The following is a 22741-nucleotide window of genomic DNA, read 5'->3' on the forward strand; positions in this document are numbered from 1 at the left end:
GAGTTGAAGTATAGTGCAGCAAGGTGGCAAAGGAGAAGTTTTAACAAAGAAGATAGAAGAGTAATGGTTTGCAAAGAGCATTGGGAAAGGGAACAAATGAAATAGCAGCCCACCTTCAATCCTAAACTATGGGAGAATAAGTAGACATCATACATGGAAACAATATCCTCAGGGGCAGGGGGAGACTTACAGTTAAGAACAGGGACTAGTTTACGTGCATGTGACCTGTGTGGTTGTACAAGTCTCCACACTTAGAAAGACCCTGTTTTGGGTATAATGTTCTACTGTTATTGTCTTGAAATTCTTAATACTTTTGGAACAAAGGATCCTGCATTTTCATTTTGTACCAGATCCTGCAAATTACGTAGCCTGTCCTGCAGGAGGTATAGGGAATAAAACATGAAATGACTGAGCATATAAGTGACTTATTGATCATGGAGTAGAAATTCCAAGACAATTCAATGGAATTTTGGGGAGAAAGAAAAGGAGATTGGGTTTCACAAGAGAGGAAATATAGATTACTATAGAGATAACAGTATAGTGTGGTAAATGTTTAACAACTGGGTTTTTTCCAGGAAAACAAAAACAAGCCCTGAGTTGTAGACTTTGCCAATTTCATAGTGTAAATACTACCACCATAACCAATTTCAAGCTACCAACATGAAGTCACTGAACACAGAGTTAGGAGAGATAAACACAGGCAGCACATTACAGGATAATTGTGATCAATAAAATTAGAAGTCTACCAGTAAAATGAGAAATATTGTAGATTTAGTCTTGATGATAATCTGGAAGATGGTGAAAATTCAAACTCGGGCCTCATAGACTTCAGGTGTGCTGGAAGGAAGATCCTGTGTTGGCTGGAGAGTTCTTTTCCTTCTTGATCAACAGCAGTGGGCAGTGGTAATAAATTGCTGCTAGTGAACAGGATCTCAAGTTTTATGGTCTAACATAGAGAATGGGTGGATGTTGGGGGAGAAATATTGAACTTCAATTACGAGCCCCAAAAGTGGGAGTAAGCCTTTGTGCATAGAGGCATTATATAGTTTGACATTACATGTTGAGAACTTCAAGCATTGCTAACAAATGGGGCAAAGTGAAGTCTTCATGTCTGGATAAGTTATGTTTGACCCTATATGCTATGCCTAGGAAGGCCATGGATGGCTTTGGAACGATGGTAGGATCACCTTGTACGTTCAGAATAGCTAACTGGTAGGTAGTTCTTTCGAAGAGTTCAAACTTCTGTTTAATGCACTAGGTAAAGAAAGAGAAATGTATACACAGCAGATCTCCTTCTAATTGGATGATTGGCTAGCAGTACTAATTTCTAGTTTGTACTGTTTTCACTAAGGTAGGTCAAGCAACTTGGCATCCAAAGTGGGAAGAAATAGTATCATAAATTGCTCTTGTCTTGCCTGAAATGCTTGCAGAGCTGCAGAGGCCATGTGTTGTCAGTAGCATTTTTTATTCCTTTGGAAATACACATATATTATATCCAAGAGCAGTGGAACTTTCTCAATTCCAAAAATGGAAAGAAATATCACCAATTTATTCCCCCTTTTCAACTAAAAGGAGAAGCTGGTGCTGCTTGGTTTAATTGCTACATCTGCTCTATGCCACGAACCTTTGAATTGTTAGCAGGAGGAGCATGAAGGCTTGTCGATTGGGTACTGGAATGTTTGCAGTGCAAGCATTTCAGCCACTGGCAATTAATTGCTGCCAGTTTTGCTTTTTTTTTAGTGCATGATTTTTAAAAAAATTAATTAGTTTTTGTTACAGATGTTTCTCCTTTTCCCTCCCATTGACACCCTCCTCCTGATCCCAACCCCGCCCCCAGCATTGTTGTCTATGTCCATTGGTTATGCATATATGCATATAAGTTCTTTGGTTTCTCTCTTCCCTCCCCCTACCCCTTCTTTTGAGGTTTGTCAGTCTGAACCCTACTTCTGTCCCTGGGTCTGTTTTGTTCATCAGCTTATTTTGTTCATTATATTCCACAAATAAGTGAGATCATGTGGTATTTGTCTTTCTCTGATTGGCTTATTTCACTTAGCATAATACTCTCCAGGACCGGGGAATCGAACCTGAGACTCTTGGTCTATGGGCCGAGGCTGTAACTGCTGAGCCAAACTGGCCAGGGCTATAAAAGCTCTTTTTGAGTGAGTTTTGACAGATTGTGTCTTTCACAGAATTTATGCATTTTATCCCAGTAGTCAGATTTATTGGCATAAATTTGTTCATAGTATTCCTTTATTGCCCTTTAATATTCTTACCTCTCTTACTCCTGATATTAATAATTTGTGTTTTCCCTTTCTTCCTTGCTTTCCTCCTGATCAGACTCGCTAGATTTTTCTCAAAGACAATCTTTGATTCCATTCATTTTTCTCTATTGCTTTTCTGTTTCCTATTTTATAGATTTTTTTTTTTTTTAATCCTTACCCGAGGACATTTTTCCATTTTTTATACAGATAGAGTGGGAGGGAGAGAGAGGAAGAGAGAGAGAGAGAGACACATCGATGTGAAAGGGACACATCGAGTGGCTGCCACCTGCACGACCAACCAGGGCCGGGGACAAACTGCAACCAAAGTACGTGCCCCTAGCGGGAACCGAACCTGGGTCTCTCCGGACCGCAGGCCGACGCTCTAACCGCTGAGCCAAACCGGCCAGGGCCTATTTTATAGATTTATGCTCTAATTTTTATTATTTCATTTCTTCTACTTAATTTGGATTTTATTTGCTCTTCTAGTTTCTTAAGTTGTAATCTGAGATCATTGATTTGAGATTTGCTTTTTTACTAACGTAGTCATTTTAATGCTATAAATTTCCCTCTAAATATTGCTTTAGCCATATCCTACAAATTTGATATTTTCTTTACAGTTTCATTGAGTTCAAATGCTAAAAAAAATTTTTTTACTACTCCTTTGACCCTTGAGTAGATTAGAAGTATATTATGTAGATTTTAAACATTTGTGGGAATTTTCTCGATATTGTTGTATTTTTTATTAATAATTTAATGCCATTTTAGCCAGTGAACATTGTATGAGTTGAATCCTTTTAAATTTATTGAGACCTGTTTTATGGCTCAGAATATGATCTGTCTTGTTAAATGTTCCATGTGCACTTGGAAAAAATATGTATCCTGCTATTATCGTTGGGTGAGTGTTCTATAAATGTCAGTTAGGTCAGATTGGCTAGTGTTGTTCAGATCTTCTATGTCCTTGATTATTTTACGTTCATTTCTATCAGTTATTTAAAGAGGTAATGAAATATCACACTGTACTTGTAGATATATCTGTTTTTTCTTACTGTTAGATCAGCTTTTGCTTCATGTGCTTTGAAGCCCTATTATTAGATGTGTACATATTTAGGATTATTATGTCTGCTCAATGAATTGATCCTTTATCATTATAAAATTATCCTTGTTACCTGTGATAATATAGTTTGTTCCAAAATCTGTTTTCTCTGATATTAATATAGCCACTCAGGCTTTCTTTTGGTTAGTATTAGGATAATATATATTTTTCTTTCCTTCCATCCTTTTACCTTTAATCTAATTGTGTCTTTATATGGGTTTTTTACATTTATTTTTTAATCCTCACCCGAGGATATTTTTGTCTTTATCTTCAGATAGAATGGGAGGGAGAGAGAGAAACATCGATGTGAGAGGGATACATCAACTGGCTGCCTCCCGCAGGACTCCAACCAGAGCCGGAGATGAACCGCAACCAAGGTACATGCCTTTGGCTGGAATCAAACCTGCAACTCATTGGTATGAGGGCCAACACTCCACCGCTGAGCCAAACCGGCCAAGGCTATGTCTTTATGTTTTAAGTAGATTTCTTACAGGCTGCAGATAGCCAGGTGTTGCTTTTTATTCAGTTTGACCATCTCTGCCGATTAATTGGAGTGATTATTAATGTGATTGGATTCAAGTCTACCAACTTAGTATTTGTTTTCTGTTTGTCCCATGTGTGCTTTGTTTCATTTGAATTAATGGGGTATTTTTTATTCCATTTTACCTCCTTTGCTGACTTCTTAGTTGTGGTAAGCAGAATAATACCCTCTGCCCCCTACGATGCCAATGTCCTAATCCAGGAACTTGTGACTATGTTATGTTATGTATGGTAAAGAAGAATTTAGGTTGCAGATGGAATTAAGCTGACCTTAAAATAGGGAGATTATCCTGTATTTTCCAAGTAGACCCAATTGAATCACAAGGCTTCTTAAAAGTGGAAGAGGAAGATATAATTATGGAAGAAACACACAGAAAGATGTAACATTGCTTGCATTGGAAATGAAGGAAAGGGATCATGAGCCAAGGAAAGTGGGTGGCTCCTAGAAACTCAAAAGGAATTCTCTTCTAAAGCCTCCCGAAAAGAACACAACCCTGCCAACCCCTTCATTTTAGCCCAGTGAAATCTGTGTTGGATTTCTGTTCTACAGAACTGTAAGATGATACATTTGTTTGGTTATTAGTGTTCTAACTGATGCCCTATGAATTAATGAAGTGGTTTTTTTTTTAATCCTCACCTGAGGATACTTTTCCAGTGATCTTCAGATAGAGTGGGAGGGAGCAAGGGAGAGAGGGAGAGAGGGAGGGAGGGAGGGAGGGAGGGAGGGAGAGAGAGAGAAATGTCGATGTGAGAGGGCCCCGGCCAGGGATGAACCGAAACCGAGGTATGTGCCCTTGACCGGCATTGAACCTGCGACTCTTTGGTCCGCAGACTGACACTCTGACCATCGAGCCAAATCAGCCAGGGCTGAATTATGTTTTTATTCTGACTTGTTGGAATAGATATTATTCCTAGCCCATGTGAATTCTGGGTACTGTGTAGTTTCAATAGATGTATGAAATGATCACTACTCAGTTGAATATTTAGGGGGATCCTCTTCAGATTTTTTTTTAATATGTTTAATTGATTTTTTTAGAGAGAGAGGAAGGGAGAGAGAGAGAGAGAAACATTGATTGGCTGCCTCCTCCACTGGAGATCAAGCCCACAACCTGGGCATGTGCCCTGACCGGGAATCAAACTAGGACCTCTCAGTCTATGGGATGATGCTCAATCCACTGAGCCACACTGGCTGGGCCTCTTCAGATCTTTACAGAGTTCTGTCTCTTTGTAACTAGCTCTCTGCTCTCCTAGACTTCCAGCTACACCAGCTTCAAGTTGGGAAGACTGCCATTTCTCTCTGGATTTCCTCTTCCTGTGTTGTGGCCTAGAAATTTTCTCAAGATAGTTGTCTGGGACAATCATAGAACTCATTATTATTTTCATTTCTTAGGAATTGCTTTTCTTCATTATCTAATGTGAGTGTCTCTCGAGTGCTATTATTTCATATTTTTGTCTGGCTTTTGAATTGTTGCAGATGGGATGATAAATCTAGTCCCTGTTACTCCATCTTGACTGGAAGCAGAAGTCTGCCATATTTTTTGCCTTTTTCGAGTCCAGAGTGCTAACCATTACACAATGGAATATTTTTTGCCTTTCTAAAAAATTATTTTGCCCTGGTTGGTTTGGCTCAGCGGTTAGAGTGTCGGCCTGCGGTCCAGATAGACCCAGGTTCGGTTCCCGCTAAGGGCATGTGCCTCAGTTGGGTTTGTCCCTGGCCTGGTTGGGTTGTGCGGGTGGCAGCCACTCGATGTGTCCCTTTCACATCAATGTTTCTCTCTCTGTCTCTCTCTCCCTCCCACTCTATCTGAACAAAAAATGGAAAAATGTCCTCATGTGAGGATTAAAAAATTTATTTTATTTTATTTTTATTTTTTTATTTAATTTATTGGGATGACATTGGTTAATAAAATTATATAGGTTTCAGATGTACAATTGTATAATACATCATCTTCTCTTTTTGTTGTTAATCCTCACCCGAGAATTTTTTTTTAATGTATCTTTATTGTTGAATGTATTACAGATGTTTCTCATTTTTCCCCTATTGACCCACTCCTGCTCCCCTCCTGCCTTTCCCCACACTGTTGTCTGTGTCCATTGGTTATGCATGTATACATATAAGTTCTTTGGTTTATCTCTTCCCACCCCCAACCCCCCCTTCCCTTGGAGGTTTGTCAGTCTAACAACCAATTTGTACTTCTTAATCCCTTCACCTTTTTCACTTACTCCCCCAATCCCCCTCCCATCTGGCAACCAACAAAATGTTCTCCGTATCTATGAGAATGCTTCTGTTCTACCTGTTCATTTTGTCTCCGGTGCCTTTCAAGCTGCCTCCCCCATGTTGGAGCCAGGAGGGTGCGAGTCCAAGTAAGTCCATCCGCGGTCCCTTTAAGAGGAGCTGCCTGGGGCTCCAGCTGCCTCAGCCCCCCTCAGCCTCAGTTCCTGCTGGTTATTCTAGCCAGAAGTTATGGGGACTTCTCTTCCTGGTACTGGAACCCTGAGCTGGTATGGGACAGGGACCCCTCAGTCCTCAGAGAGGACCTTCCCAGCCGAGTTATCCTCCTCATTTTTATCCAACACACGTGGGTGTGGGACCAGCCCATTGCGCTTCCGCCCCCCTACCAATCTCGATGTGGCTGCTGCTTTAATTTCATAGTTGTAGGACTTCCATTCAGCTTGATTTCAGGCAGTTTTGAATGATGGTTGTTCTGTAGTTTAGTTGTAACTTTGATGTGGTTGTGGGAGGCCATGATACTGTGTTTACCTACACTGTCATCTTGACCAAAAGTCCGAGATTATTTTTTCCATTGATTTTTTTTTTTGAGGGAGAGGGGGAGGGAGAGAGAGAGATTGATGTGAGAGAGACACATTGATTGATTGCCTCCTGCATATGCCCCAGTTGGGTTGGGGATCCAACCTGCAACCCTTTGGTGCACAGGCTGATACTCTAACCACTGAGCCATGATGGTCAGGGCATCTTTTTTTTTTTGGCACTCACCTGCATAACTACTACTTATTCTTCAAGATTCACCCCATGCTTTACTTCTAGGCAGCCTTCTTTGATTTTACTTCCCCAAATTGGGCCCAAATGCTCACCTAAATGCTTATGCAATTGCTTAAACTTTATCATTGTCATTTCAGTCTGAGAACATGGAGCTATTGCTCAAATTTAGTCCTAAATATATCCTTGATCTTGTCCTCTTGCATCTTTAGTTACTTTTACATTGTTGTCTCTTTTCATCCAAAAATTTCAAGGGTAGTCTACACTTGCTTTCCCTTCTTCATTGGCTTGTACTTAATCCTCAGCCTTGTAGAATCTGGTTTCCAAGCTGCTATTGCTGGGGTCACTGGTAACCTCACAACTGCCAAGTGTAATGTATTTTTTGAGTCCTTATCTGATTGAACCTCTCTGCATGATTTTATACAAGTTGTAGTTGTCCTTCTCTCTTGTTATAACACTTTCCAGTTTTTTTCCTTCTCTCCAATCATTCCTTTTTAGTCAGTTATGTGGGTCATTTCATCTGCTCACAACTTAAACATTGGTATTGCCACATGTTCTATTTTTGAGCCTGTTTCCTTTACTTACACGTTCTTCTTGGGGATAGCTCATTTATTCCCATGGCTTTAGCTACTATTGTTGGGAACTTGATTCCAACTTTGGGGTCTCTGTTTGAATTTCCCAGAGGTTCTTCCGATTCAGTCTAAAACATAACCTGCCTGTTATTTTCTTACAGCCGGTCTATCTTAGTCTTTGATACTGCTATAGTTAGTCTCTCACTCAAGCTAGAAACCTGGGAGTCATCTTAAATTCTTTTCACCAAGCCCCAGATGCATTTCAGTTTCACAAATATAGATCCTTAATATTTTAAAATCCACCCCTTGGGGAATTTTTGGTAATGGTGGCAGAGTAAAGTGGTCTCCTGAACTCTCTCACAGATAATAATTACACAATATGTAAAAGTTCTATTTAAAGAAAATGGAAAGGATCCAAAAGCAAACAGAAGCTAGAGAAGAGTTTATTCTTGAAAAACAGCAACTGGAAGTGATAAGAATTGTGAGTTTGCAGCTTTTTAAATTTTTGCCTGAGGGCATTAACCAACTCCCACAGCAGAGGAAAGTGGCCGTGGAAAACCTCAGTCTTACTTTCTTATGGTGGCAAAGAACAGAGTTCAGGATAGAAAAATTACCTGGAAATATAAGGGGAGGTGCCCTTGAAAGTAAGACAACCATACAAGAGGGTGAAACCCATAACCTGACTATAAACTCCACTAAAATCCCTGGTGGAACCTCTAAACATGGCAGGTTCCTGAAGGCCTGGTGGAAAAGCAGGCAGAAATCAGAGAGTCAGAGTTCTGTCTTTGAAAGATTGAACCTACATTAGGTGAGCTCTGTGAGTTTTCTGCTTTTTGAACTAAGTGCATTCTCTAACCACGTGCAGCTCAGGAGGCAGAAATCTGAAGTATTACTGACTTGAGGTGTCAGAGGACAGAGTTTAAGACTGAAAAATTAGGGAATAATCTCCAGAATAAAGAAAGCACAGTGGAGCAGGCCCCACCCAAATCTGAGTATAATCTACAGCTATATTTTTGGCCATTCATCACATTACTGCAGGGGACCAGGCTAATAAAGGATCTGCAAGAATTCCACAGTCTATCAGTTGCTGCACATTGTAGGGGAAGCAAAATGTACAGTTTAAGTCTAGATAAGTTACTTGCCTACTAGGAAAAAAATACCCCAAACAATCCTAAGGAAAAACAAGTAGGATCTAGAGTCACTACATGTATTAGATAGAATGTCCAGAATTCAAACAAAAATTATTAGACATACAAAGGAATAGGAAAGAGTGGCCCATACTCAGTCAACAGAAACTGACTTTGTTACCAAGGTGTTCAAGTTGTCAAAGACTTCAAAGTTTGTGCAGAGAATTAAGGGAAATTAAAGGAAGATGGTTTTAGTGTGTGAACAGTTAAAGCATTTTGAAAGAGAAATGAATATAAACAATTTTTTAAAATTTATTAATTAATTTTTTATTCTCACCCGAGGATATTTTTCTATTTATCTTCAGATAGAGTGGGAGGGAGGGTGAGGTAGGGAGAAACATTTACGTGAGAGGGACACATCTACTGGTTGCCTCCCGCACGACCCTGAACAGGGCCAGGGACGAGCCACAACCAAAGTACATGCCATTGTCCAAAATTGAATTCACGACTCTTTGGTCCGAGGGCCAACGCTCTAACTGCTGAGCCAAACTGGCCAGGGCTGTAAAGAATTTTAAAAATTGGAAAATAGAAATAAGAGAACTTTCACTTAAGACATCATAATGGAGTTCATAATCTTCTCATTGTACAAAACATGTATAAAACTGGACATAATTATGAAAACAGGTATTTCTGGCCACTAGAAATATATAGAGGCAGAAGCAAGTTGAGAAGTGTTTATTCTTTATTCTTGGAAATGTTTTAAGGAAGCATAGTGGGAGTCTTACAGCCTTCTTCCTGGGGTTTCTCCCATCTGTCTCTGCCTCTATCACCCCAGCTCAGGTGACACGTAATATAGTTTTCCTTTGGGCTGTCTGTGCAGCATCATGGTGGTTGGCAAGAACAAGCTCCTTACAAAAGGCGGCAAAAGGGGAGCCAAAAAAGAAAATGATTGATCCAGTGTCTAAGCAAGATGGGCATGATGTGAAAGCAACAGCTTCCGTATAAGAAATATTTGATAAATACTAGTCAGGAAAACTCAAGGAACCAAACTCGCTTCTGATGGTCTCATAGATTGTGTTATTGAAAGACTTGTTTTTTTTTTCTTGATTGATTTTATAGAGAGAGGAAAGGAGAGGGAGAGAGAGATAGAAACATCAATGAGAGAGAAGTCATTTGGCTGCCTCCTGCACGCCCCCCACTGGGGATTTGGCCCACAACCTGGGCATGTGCTCTGACTGGGAGTCAAACCAGTGACTTCTTGGAGCATGGGTTGATGCTCAACCACTGAGCCACACCAGCCGGGCTCATAGATTGTGTTTTTTGAACTGAGCCTAGCTGATCTGCAGAATGATGAAGTTGCATTTAGGAAATTGAAGCTAATTACTGAGGATGGTCAGGGCAAAAACTGCCTGACTAATTTCCATGGCATGAATCTTACCTGTGACCAAATGTGCTTGTTCCATGGTCAAAAAATGACAGACTGTGATTGAAGCTCATATTGATGTCAAGACTACTGATGGTTATTTCCTTTGTCTATTCTGTGTTGGTTTTACTAAAAAACACAACAGTCATATTCGGAAGACCTCTTATCCTCTGCATCAATAGGTCTGCCAAATCTGGAAGATGATGGAAATCATGACCCAAGATGTACAGACAAATGACTTGAAAGAATTGGTCAATAAATTGATTCCAGGTATTATTGGAAAAGACATAGAAAGCACTTGCTGATCTAATTATCTACTCCATGATACTTTTGTTAGAAAAGTAAAAATGCTGAAGGAGCACAAGTTTGAATTGGGAAAACTCATAGAGCTTCATGATGGAGGTAGCAGTTCTGGAAAAACTACTGGGCATGAGACAGATGCTGAAGTTGAATGAGCTGATGAATATGAGCCCCCAGTCCAAGAATCTGTTTAAGATTCAGACATTTAATGGTGACAAATAAAAAATCCTATTTATGATGGAAAAAAAAAAATAATGTAGTTTTACCAGTGTGTGTGACTGGACATGAACACTAGCAACTTTTCTGTGAGAGGGGGTGAACTTTATATGGGACAGAGGGTGAAAACTTACAACTTTGCCAACTAAAACTGGCAGACTTGGTTTGCAGACACAGGGTGATACCTAGGAACCCAGACTAAAATAAAAACAAGAATTAAAAAAAACTGAGCAGAGCCCAGCTGGTGTGACTTTGGATTGAGCGTCAGTCCCGTGGACTGAGAGGTCCTGGTTTGATTCCCAGTCAGGGTACATGCCCAGGTTGTGGGCCCGATCCCCAGTGTGGGGCATGCAGGAGGCGACCAATTGATGTTCTCTCTCATCGATGTTTCTGTCTCTCTCTCTCACTTCCTCTTTCCCAAAAAATCAATAAAGGAAAAAGAAATTTAAAAAAAAGTATAACATCCAAAAACATAAACTACATAGGAATAAATTTAACAAAATTGTGCAAAAGCTATATATAGAGGACTATAAAACATTGCTGAGAGAAAATAAACACCTGGAACCTCAGTATATGACTTTATTTGGGAATAGGGTCTTTGCAGGTATAATAAATTAAGGATCTTGAGATGAAGTCATCCTAAATCCAGTGGCTGGCATCTTTACAAGAACAAGGAGAAGGAGAATTAGACCCACAGAGACAGAAGAAAGAAGGCCAGGTGAAGATGGAGACAGAGATTGGAGTTATGTTGCCAGAAGCCCAGGGATGCTAAGAGCCTCTGGGAGGTAGAAGAGGCACAGAAGGATTTCCCCCAAAATCCTTCAGAGGGAATGTGGTTAGACCAATGCCTTGATTTTGTACATCTGACCTTTAGAACTGTGAGAGAATATATTTCTGTTATTTTAAGTCACCAAGTTTGTGGTAATTTGTTATGGCAGCTCTAGGAAACTAATTCAGTCATGTTCATGGATTGGGACTTAGAATGATTAAAACAATTTTGAGAATGAACAACAAAATTGGAAGGCTTAAGCTGTCTTAACTTTAAGACTTACTGTAAAGCTACAGTAATCAAAGCAGTGGTATTGGTATAAAGATAGACTAAATCAATGAAACCAGAAATAGACTCACATAAATATGGTCAGTTGATGTACCAAGGCAGTTCAGTGGGGTAAGGATACTGTTTTCAATAAACAGTGTTGGAATAATTGGATAGTGATAAGGAAAAACACGAACCTTGACCCTCATACTGTATGTAAATATTAGCTCAAAATGGATTATAGACCTAAATTTAAAAGCTAAAACTCTAAAACTTATAGAAGAAAACACAGGAGAACATTTTTGTGATCTTTAATGAATGAATAATGAATGAATGAATGAATAAATTAAGTCACTAAAAGCATGAAGCATAAAAGAAAAATTGATAAACTGGAGCTCATCAAAATTATAAACTTGTTATTTAACAGATGCTATCAAGTTGGGTGAAAAGTCAAGCTACAGACTGGGAAAAAATATTTATAAATTAAATACCTAACAAAGGACTTATTTGTGGAATATATAAAGAACTCTTTATAACTCAATTAGAAAACTAATAATATGAACAGATTGTCTGCCAAAGAAGTTATACAGATGTCTAATAAGTACATGAAAAGATGCTCAACTCATCATTAGGAAAATACAAATTAAAAACACAGTGAGATGCCACTAAACACCTCAATAATGGCTAAAATTAAAATTAAAAAGACTTCCTGACTGGCCAGAGTGGCTCTGTTGGGGTTGCTGGTTCGATTCCTAGTAGGGACACAGGCGGAGGGCAGCTGATCAATGCTTTTCAATCACATTGATGTCTCTGTCTCTGTCTCTCTCTCTTTCTCCCCCTCCCTTTCCTCCTTTCTCCCTTCCTCTGTCTAATCATGTCCTCAGGTGATGATTTAAAAAAAAAAAAAAGACTTCCTACACCAAATTCTGGCAAGATTGTAGAACAAATGGAATGCTCACAGTTGTGGTGGGACTATATAATGATATAACATTGGAAAATTGGCAGTTTTTAAAAAATCTAGAGGTACATCTTCTATATGACCAGGCATTCTACTCATAGATATTTATCCAAGAGAAATGAAAGGATATGGTCACACAGAGACTTGTAGAGGACTATTTATAGCAGCTCAATTTGTTGTGGCCAAAAACTGGAGGCAATTCCAGTGTTCATCTGTTGGTGAATGACTTAGAATGCTATTTAGCAATCATAAGAAAGGAACTGTTAATACACACAGCAACATGGACGGATAGCAAAACAATTATGCTAAGTGAAAGAAGCCAGACTCCCCCTAAAAAGAGAAAATACTGTGTGATTCCATTTATATAAAATTCTAGAAAATGCAAACTAATCTATAGTGAGAGGAAGCAGACAAGTGGTTGGTTGGGGATGAGGGTGGGAGGAGAAGGGATTACAGAGAAGACTGAGGAATTTTTGGACATGATGGATATGTTCATTATCTTGATTGGGATGATGGTTTCATAGGTGAACACATATATCAAAATTTACCTAATTATAGACTTTATGTTCAGTTCATTGTATATCAGTTATACCTTAATAAAGTTGTTTAAAAAAATGAATAAAGGCCTGGCCAGTGTATCTCAGGGGTTGAGCATTGACCCATGCACCAAGAGGTTGCCAGTTTGATTCCTGGTTAGGGCACATGCCCAGGTTGTGGGCCAAATCCCTAGTGGGGGGCATGCAGGAGACAGCCAGTTGATCCAATTGATGTTGTCTCTCATTGATGTTTCTGTATCTCTCTCTCTCTCTCAAATCAATAAAGGAAAAGAAATGAACAAAGATTTAAATAAACTTAACCAAAGAAAATATATGACTGGCCAATGAATATATGAAAAGGTATTCAATGTCATTAGTCATTAGGAAAATATAAGTTAAAACCATTAAATTAAAACCATTAAAATGACAAAAAATAAAAAGATGAATACCAAGTATTGGTGAATTTGTGGAGCAACTGGAATTTGCATACATTTGAGGTGAAAATGTGAGATGGTATACAGCCACTTTGGATACCAGTTCACAGTTTCTTATAAAGTTAAATATATAGTTATATGTAACTAGCAACAAGTACTTCTAAATATTTACCCAAGATAAATAAAAATGTATGTTTACAGAAACATTTGTATTAAAATATTCATAACAACTCTGTTGGTAAGAACTGAGAACTGAAAACAACTTAAATCTCTATCAACAGATGAATGGATAAATAAATTTTTATCTCCATAATAGTATACTACTCGGTAATAAAAAGGAATAAACTACTGATATACACAATCACTGATGAATCTAAAAAACATGTTGCATGAAAACAGCAAGAAATAAAAATTGTATAGGATTTTTAAAATATGAAATATAAGAAAGCCCAAACTAGTTAATGGTGACAGAAAACAAATCAGTGGTTGCCTGAGCCTGAGGATGAGACAGGAATTTGCTTCAGAGGGGCAAGAACCAACTTTTGGGGCTGATAGAAATGTTCTCTCTCTTGATTACCATTACATGGGTGTATATACTTGTCAAAACTCACCTATACACTTTAAATGTGTGCAGTTAATTTTATATAAATTATACTTCAATTAAGTTGATTTTTATTTCTTTTTCTTTTTAAATGTATCTTTATTGTTGAATGTATTACAGATGTCCCTCCTTTTTTCCCCCTTGCCCCTCTCCTCCCCACTCCCGCCCTCCTCTTGCCTTCCCCATACTATCGTATGTGTCTATTGATTATGCATATATGCATGTAAGTTCTTTGGTTTCTCTTTTCCCGCCCCACTCCACCCCTTCCCTTTGAGGTTCATCAGTCTAACAACCAATTTGTACTTCTTAACCCCTTCATCTTTTTCACCCATTTTCCCAACCCGCCTCCCATCTGGCAACCGACGAAAAGTTCTCTGTATCTATGAGTCTATTTCTGTTCTGCTTGCTCATTTTGTTTGTAGATTCAATTGTTGATAGATATGTACTTATTACCATTTTATTGTTCATATTTTTTTATTTTTTTCTTCAAAAAGACCTGTCAACATTTCATATAATACTGGTTTGGTGGTGATGAACTCCTTTAGCTTTTTCTTGTCTGGGAAACTATATATATGTCTATTGATTCTAAATAATAGCTTTGCAGGATAGAGTAATCTTGGTTGTAGATCCTTGCTTTTCAACACTTTAAATATTTCTTGCCACTCTCTTCTGGCCTGCAAAATTTCTTTTGAGAAATCAGTAGACAGTCTTATGGAGCTTCGTTGTAGGTAACTAACTGCTTTTCTCTTGCTGCTTTTAAGATTCTTTGTCTTTAACCTTTTGCATTGTGATGATGATGTGTCTTGGTGTGGAACTTTTGGGGTTCATCTTGTTTGGGACTCTCAGCTTCTTGGACATGTATATCTGTTTCCTTCACCAAGTTAGGAAATTTTCTGTCATTATTGTTTTAAATAGGTTTTCAATTTCTTGTTCTCTCTCTTCTTCTGGTACCCCCATGATGTGAATGTTGGTATGCTTGAAATTGTCCCACAGGCTCCTTATACTATGCTCATTTTTTTGGATTCTTTTTTCTGATTGGGTGTTTTTTGCTTCCTTATATTCTAAATCAGTGGTTTTCTTCTTGGCTTCACCTACTCTATTGATTCCCTGTAAATTATTCTTTTTTTTTTTTTTTTAGTTAAAAATGGCATTTTTAATTTTTCTTTATTTATTTAATTAATTTATTTTTGTTACAGATGTCCCCCCCCCCAATTTCCCCCCACTCTGCCGTGTCCCCAGCTTTGTTGTCCATGTACATTGTTCATGCATGCATGCATATAAGTTCTGTGGTTTATCTCTCTCCCACCACCCCCTCTTCTGGGGATTGTCAGTCTATACCCTACTTCCACGTCTCTGGGACTACCCCATTCCTCAGACTGTTATGTTCATTATATTCCACAAGTAAGTAAGATCATAGTATACTTGTCTTTCTCTGTTTGGCTTGTTTCGCTTAGGATAATACTTTCCAGGTCCCTTCATGTAGTCTCAAAGGATAAGAGATCTTTCTTTCTTACAGCTGCGTAGTACTCCATTGTATATATGTACCACAACTTTTTTATCCATTTGTCTACTGATGGACACTTGGGCTGTTTCCATATCTTAGCTATTGCAAATAGTGCTGTTACAAACATGGGGGTACATATATTCTTTCTGATTGGTGTTTCAGTCTTCTTAGGGTATATTCCTAGAAGTGGGATCACTGGGTCAAATGGAAGTTCAATTTTAAATTTTTTGAGGTAACACCACATTGTTTTCCATAGTGGCTGCAGCAGTCTGCATTCCCACCAGCAGTGTACTACAGTCCCCTTTTCTCCACACCCTCGCCAACACTTGTTTGATGATTTGTTGATGGCAGCCATTCTGACAGGTGTGAGGTGATACCTCATTGTTGTTTTAATTTGCATCTCTGTAAATTATTCTTTATTTCAGTTAGTGCATCCTTCATTTCTGACTGGTCCTTTATCATGTACTTGAGGTCCTCATTAAGTTCCTTGACATTCTCATGAAGTTCCTTAAAATTCTCACTAAGTTCATTGAACATCCTTATAAGCAGTTTTTTTTAACTCTGCATCTGTTACATTGCTTATCTCCATTTCATTTAGTTCTTCTCCTGGAGTTTTGTTCTGTTCTTTCATTTGGAACATGTTTCTTTGTCTCCTCATTTTGGCTGCCTCCCTGTGTTTGTTTCTATGTATTAGGTAGAGTTGCTGTGTCTCCTAGTCTTCCTAGGGTGGCTTGTTGTAGTAGGTGTCCTGTAGGATCCAATGGCACAGCTTCCCTCATCACCCCGGCTGGGCCCTCTAGGTTCACCTCTCATGTGGACTTTACACCGTTCTGTTGTAATTGAGTCTTGATTGCAGTCTCTTAGTGGCTTCTACTTTAATTTCATAGTTGTAGGACTTCCACTCAGCTCGATTCAGGCAGTTCTGAAAGATGTTTGTTCTGTAGTTTTTTTCTGTATTGATTTTAGAGATAGAGGAAGGGGGAGGGGGAGGGGGAGGGAGAGGGAGAGGGAGAGGGAGAGGGAGAGGGAGAGGGAGAGGGAGAGAGGGAAACAGAAACAGAAACATCAATGAGAGAGAACATCGATTGGCCATCTCCTGCATGCCCTCCACTGGGCATATGTCCAGACTGGGAATCGAACTGGTGACCTCTTGGTGCATGGATCGATGCCCAACACTGAGTCACACTGGCCAGACTGTTCTGTAATTTAGTTGTAATTTTGGTGTGATTGTGGGAGGAGGCGAGTACCACATTTACCTACACCACCATCTTGACTAGTAGTTCTCTATTCCAATTAAGTTGATTTTTAAAAAAATTCATACCGCCACCTTTAGCTCTGGCTGGTTTGGCTCAGCAGTTAGGACGTCTGCCTGCTGACCAATGAGTCCCAGGTTCAATTCCAATCAAGGGTATGTACCTTGGTTGTAGTTTGTCCCCAGCTCTGGTCAGGTTGTGTGGGAGGCAACCAGTCACTGTGTCTCTCTCACATTGATGTCTCTCTCTTTCTTTCTCTCTCTCTCTCCCCTCCCCCTCCTATTCTATCTGATGATAAATAGAAAAATATCCTCGGGTGAGGATTAAAAAAAAAAATCCATACCATCACCTTTGTTTAGCCACTCATCATTTCTCATTTGGATGTACACAGCACTCTCCTAAGTGGTATTCCTTGCAGTTGTCTTCTTTAGACCCATACACTAGGCAGCAACCTGAATAGAAATAGAAACATAACCTTGTCACTTCCCTGCATACAACCCTTTAATTCTTCACCATTAACTGGCTCATTAAAGTAGCATATACTGTCTTCTTTAGTCTGGCCCTTGACTATCTTTCCAGCTCATCTTCCATTGCTTCCTGCCTCTCACTTTGCTTATGACTCTCAGTTCCCAGCACACGCCATATTAATCTCATTTCTTGTGCCTCTGCTCATTTCTCACCTCAGCTATTTGTCTAGTAAACAACTTTTTTACCCTTTAAAACTCAGCTCTGCGTCCGCCTGCGGTCCGGAGAGACCCGGGTTCGGTTCCCGCTAAGGGCATGTACCTCGGTTGCAGTTTGTCCCCGGCCCTGGTTGGTTTTGCGGGTGGCAGCCACTCGATGTGTCCCTTTCACATCGATGTTTCCCTCTCTCTCTCTTCCTCTCTCTCCCTCCCACTCTTTCTGTACAAAAAATGGAAAAATGTCCTCGGGTGAGGTTAAAAAAAACAACAAAAAACTCAGCTCTCACTCTCTTTCTCCAGATAGTCTTTATTTATGATGATGATGATGATGATGATGATTTTGAAACTGAAGTGGAGAAAGCTCCATATATATATATATATATAAAATTTTTATTGTTGAAAGTAATACACTTTCCCCCATTAGACAGTCTTTATTTAAACCATCCTTCTTCACATGCTCCCTTTCAGAGTTAAATACTCTCAGATTATGTTTCTTTGGTTTATCATAACTTTTATAGATAGAGTTACCATTTTGACTTACTATATTTTAAGTTATCTCTCCCCCACTAGATTGTACACTTTTGACCACAGTGATTGTTTTATTTATATTTGGATCCAGAAGGTCTATTTCATAATAATACTTAATAAGTATTTGTATAAAGATTGAATATAAATGTTAAGTGAGAAAAGAAGATAAAGGTACTTTACATGATTATTACTATTTGGTTTTAAGTGAAACTCTTTACATTGAAAAAAAGACTGGGAAGATTTATATCAACATTTTAACACTAGTTTGGGTGGTGAGATTAGTTTCTTTAATATTTTTGACAGTTTTGCATTTAAAAAAATTTTAATGTGCAATTATTTCATGAGATGTAACCTGAAACAGGCTGTATAACTTTGCCTACTCAATTGAATTTTTGCATTTCTTTAGGTCCGCAAGGCAGTTAAAATTTCCAATTCCCTAACCACAGATCTGGCTGGGGAGATTCCTGATTTGTCAAAGAATGTACCAGTCCAACTTGAGAAGTCAGAGGATCTGGGTACTATGCCTAGTACTCAACAAGTAAAAAGGCCGGGGATAAACCAGATTGCTACCCCTCTGCCAGTGACTCCCTCCTACAGTTATGTTACCTCCAACCCCCACACCTCTTTCCAGAGCACCTCAGCACCATATACAGGTGAGGTCCTTTACTTCTGCCCATGGAGATAGGATGGGAAAGATCAAAATGTTCCCTTTTAGTGAAAAGAAAGGAGGGAAGCATGCCTTTTAATTCTGTAAGTTAGAGAAAAAATAAAAAAATAATCCTCTATGTATCCCTGTAATCATAGGATTTGGGGCTTTTGATCATTTTCTCAACAGGCCCCAACCTATGGGAATTTATGAGGTTCGTTTTCCCAGAGCCAGATTCCACTGTGCCTGGGACTTAAAGGCACAAAATTCAATTAAGTAATGTTCAATGAATCAAGCAAGCAGATGCCACTGGGAAGAAAGAGTTGGATCTGTGCACCTATCTGCCTTCTGAATAGGCTGATTATAGGTCAGATATTTATCTGTTTGATTTTGACAGCATCTTTAAAAAATTTTTTTATCCGCACTTGAGGACATTTTTTTATTTTTTGTTCAGATGGAGTGGGAGGGAGGGAGAAGAAGGGAGAGAGAGAAACATCGACATGAAAGGGACACATCGAGTGGTTGCTACCCACACGACCCAACTGGGGCTGGGGAAAAACTGCAACCGAGGTATGTGCCCTTAGTGGGAACCAAACCTGGGTCTCTCCGGACCACAGGCCGATGCTCTAACCGCTGAGCCAAACGGGCCAGGGCGCATCTTTATTTTTTAAAGCAATCCATAGGAAGATTTACACATAGAATATTGTCTTAACAAGTCTCTGCTTCATGAGTGCTGTTCTAAGGTATTAGGAGAAAATGATTCATCAAGGAAACAAAGCTGATCTTCAACCCCTGAAAAAGTCAACAGGGTGAAGCAAAGCCAGTTAAAATGACTTTTTTGCCAAATTTTAATTTCCAATGGTCTTTTTTTTGGTTGTAATATAACATGAAATTTTAGGCTTTCAATCCTGTGGCAATAAAGTAACTTTTTTATTCAGACAAAATGCCGGTGATTATTGTTGTAATTGTGAAAGGTTTAGTCTGTACTGCATTTTTGTCCATTATACTTTCTCTGAGTATTGTGGTTTTTTTTTTTCTTTTCTTTTCTTTTTTTGGTACATGCCCCTAGCGGGAACCAAACCCGGGACTCCGGTCCATAGGCCAAAGCTCCAACCGCTGAGCTAAACTGGCCAGGGCTCTTTTCTTTTTTTGAAAGTCACTTCAGAGATTCTTATTTCACCGTCTGAGGTATCTAAATGGTGAAGCTTCCACAATGAATGGTTTTATTTCTTCCAAAGTGCATGCAGTATTCCCAAGCAGACGATAAATCTCAAATTTCATATTTGTCTGGAAAGCTTTCTCACCTCCAGCCTTGAAGTGTAGATGGACTAGCCAGCTGTTTGCTTTAAGCTCTCTAGTTCCAAGGTCTCATACCAAATGAACAATTATTTTCAGAGAAATAATATTTATATAATCAGTGTTTTTCAACAACCTGCAAACACTTTTGGTTGTTACAACTATAGAGGAGGGGTGCTGCTGACATTTAGTGGGTAGAGGCCAGGGATCCTGCTAAACATCTTAGAGTACACAGGGCAATTTCCCCCACAACAAAGAATTATCTGGTTCAAAGCACCAAGGTTGAGAAACCCTAACATGTATAAAATAGTTGGTAAATAGTGTAAAGACAATATATAGCTGTTAGATGATATGGTATTCCAAAAATGCTAAAGTAGTTCAAGAAGTGGATCAATTTGAACTGAAATGGTCTGGGAATATTTCTTGGAGAGATGAGTGGCTTTGAGCTAAAAGCAAAGCACTGCATTTAGATTAAAGAAAGCTTGCACTCCAACGGAAGGAAATAGCTTTCTCATAGTCCCCAAGAGTAGACTTCATGCCGTGGCCAATGTGGCTTAGTCCTTTGACCACTGTCCCATGTACCAAAAGGTCATTGGTTCAATTCTCAGGCAGGGCACATATCCAGGTTGTGGGTTCAACCCCCCAGTCAGGGTAGGTATGGGAGGCAACTGATTCATGTTTCTCTCTCACATTGATGTTTCTCTTTCCCTCTCCCCTCCTCTCTCTCTAAAAAAAAAAAATCAATTAAAAAAATATATATATACATAAAAGATATATATGTGTAGGTGTGTGTGTGTATCTATCTATCTATCTATCTATCTATCTATCTATATTTTTTTAAAGAGTAGACTTCAATGGGAACACAAGAGGGAAAATGAATATAACTAGAGATGGATTGATCAAATGGAAGCATGGGATGGTGTGATCAGATGATAATGGTTCTCTAATACCAGGTTATGAGTTTGGGCTTAAACATGGTATGGAGGGTGGGTTTCTTGAGTAGGAAAGTAACATGGTGGGTGGGTCTTTTAGCAAAACTAATGATGGTGGGTGTTTTAGGAAGATAGAATGGATTAGAGTGAGGAGAACTAGCAGGGAAGAACAATGAAGATTCTTGGAATAATCTAAGTCTATGGTTGTAGAAATTGGAATGGAAGGAAACTGAGACTGGCCTTGTGATTGACACCTGCTTTTTCTTCTAGAAACTTCATATATGTATTTTTCAAATTGATTGGAGAAAGAGAAAGACATTGATTTGTTGTTTCCCTTATTTATGCATTCGTTGGCTGATTCTTACATGTGCCCTGACCAGGGATCAGACCCACAACTTTGGCATATCAGGATGATGCTCCAACCAACTGAGCTGCCTGGCCAGGGCCTTCACATATGTATTTTATTTTTTAAGTTATTTGTCAACATGAAGATAATCATTGAAACAGAGTTAAACTCTGTTTATTGAGCTCTATTTAAAGAATGCTTAAAGATATGGTGTAGAAAAACTTACAGAGAAAGGAAGAATAAAATACGATGTCTTGATAATCAAAAGTTTTGAGATGGAGGCAGGCAGCAACAGTATTAGATGCCACAGAGGTGAAGGATAAGGGCTGAGGAATAGCTGTTTGATTTGCTAAGAAGCAGTTTGTTCATGACCTCAAAAGATCCTTTTCAGTGGAAAAGTGGAAGCAGAGTCAAATTTCAGGTGATTAGAGTGGATAAGTAATGAGGAAATGAAGGCAGTAAATGAATATTGTTTACAAAAGAAATTTGGCTACAAAAGGAAGGAGAGAAGTGAGATAGTTGAGGTCTAATTTCTTATCTCTTGTCTATTTTCTTTGTTTGCAGTTATAAAAGAGTTGGTGGTATCTGCTGGAGAGAATGTCCAGGTAACCCTGCCTAAGAATGAAGTTCAGTTAAATGCTTATGTTCTCCAAGAACCACTTGAAGGTAAAACATCCCCTTACGGTTGGGTAATGTTTTAATTTATAATGATATCTATATACCTTAACTCATTTACTCATTGCAACAGTCCTGTGAGAATAGGATATAGCATAAATATGCACAAATATTAATATGATGTGAGAGGCAATATAGTGTAATATTTGCGATTATAAGCTTTATTGTCAAGCCTGGATTCAAATCCCAGCTCAGCCAGTCATTAGCTGAATGATATTAAGCAAGTTATTTAACTTCTCTAAGTGTCTATTTCTTTCTCGGTAAAATCAGATGATTCCTACATCATTAGGAATTATATACCATTTAAGGGCAAAATGAAATGGTATATAAGGCACCCACTTCAGTGCCTAACTTATAGCTGATAGTCATTAAATGTAGGTTGTATTTTACTCACTTAAGAGAGGAAGAAACTGGCGCTGGCCCATTTGGCTCAGTGGTTGGAGCGTTAGTCCGCAGACCAAAGAGTTTCAGGTTCAATTCTGGTGAGGGGCATGTACCTTGGTTGCGGTTCATCCCCTGCCCTGGTCGGGTAGTGTGGGAGGCAACCAGTTATGTGTCACTTTCACATCGATGTTTCTCTCTCTCTCCCTCTCCCACTTTCTCTCCCTACCTCCCACTCTCTCTGAAGAAAAATGGAAAAATATCCTCGGATGAGGATTTAAAAAAAAAAAAAAAAGAGGAAGAAACTGAGGCTCAGGTTGACCTCTTTATTTTGACCAAACAATTAGCAGGTACAAAATTTGTAGAGAAGTAGTCAAGACAACTGCTACTATAAATTTGTTA

At 38.9% G+C, this 22741-nt stretch overlaps 1 protein-coding gene and 1 pseudogene across 8 annotated transcripts in view; both read left to right on the top strand.

The window, feature by feature from the left end:
* KIAA0319L (KIAA0319 like) overlaps window positions 1-22741 on the top strand; it is a 104608-nt gene that overhangs the window by 39229 nt on the left and 42638 nt on the right. For all 8 annotated transcript variants that reach the window (XM_036255184.1, XM_036255185.1, XM_036255182.1 and 5 more), the window contains 2 exons: window positions 18470-18716; window positions 21848-21949. In XM_036255184.1, the coding sequence (XP_036111077.1) occupies window positions 18470-18716; window positions 21848-21949 (349 nt within the window). The remainder of the gene's footprint in view (window positions 1-18469; window positions 18717-21847; window positions 21950-22741) is intronic.
* Window positions 9300-10508, top strand: LOC118626020 (annotated as a pseudogene).

Source organism: Molossus molossus, unplaced genomic scaffold (genome assembly GCF_014108415.1).
Source record: "Molossus molossus isolate mMolMol1 unplaced genomic scaffold, mMolMol1.p scaffold_m16_p_12, whole genome shotgun sequence".
Taxonomy (NCBI): domain Eukaryota; kingdom Metazoa; phylum Chordata; class Mammalia; order Chiroptera; family Molossidae; genus Molossus; species Molossus molossus.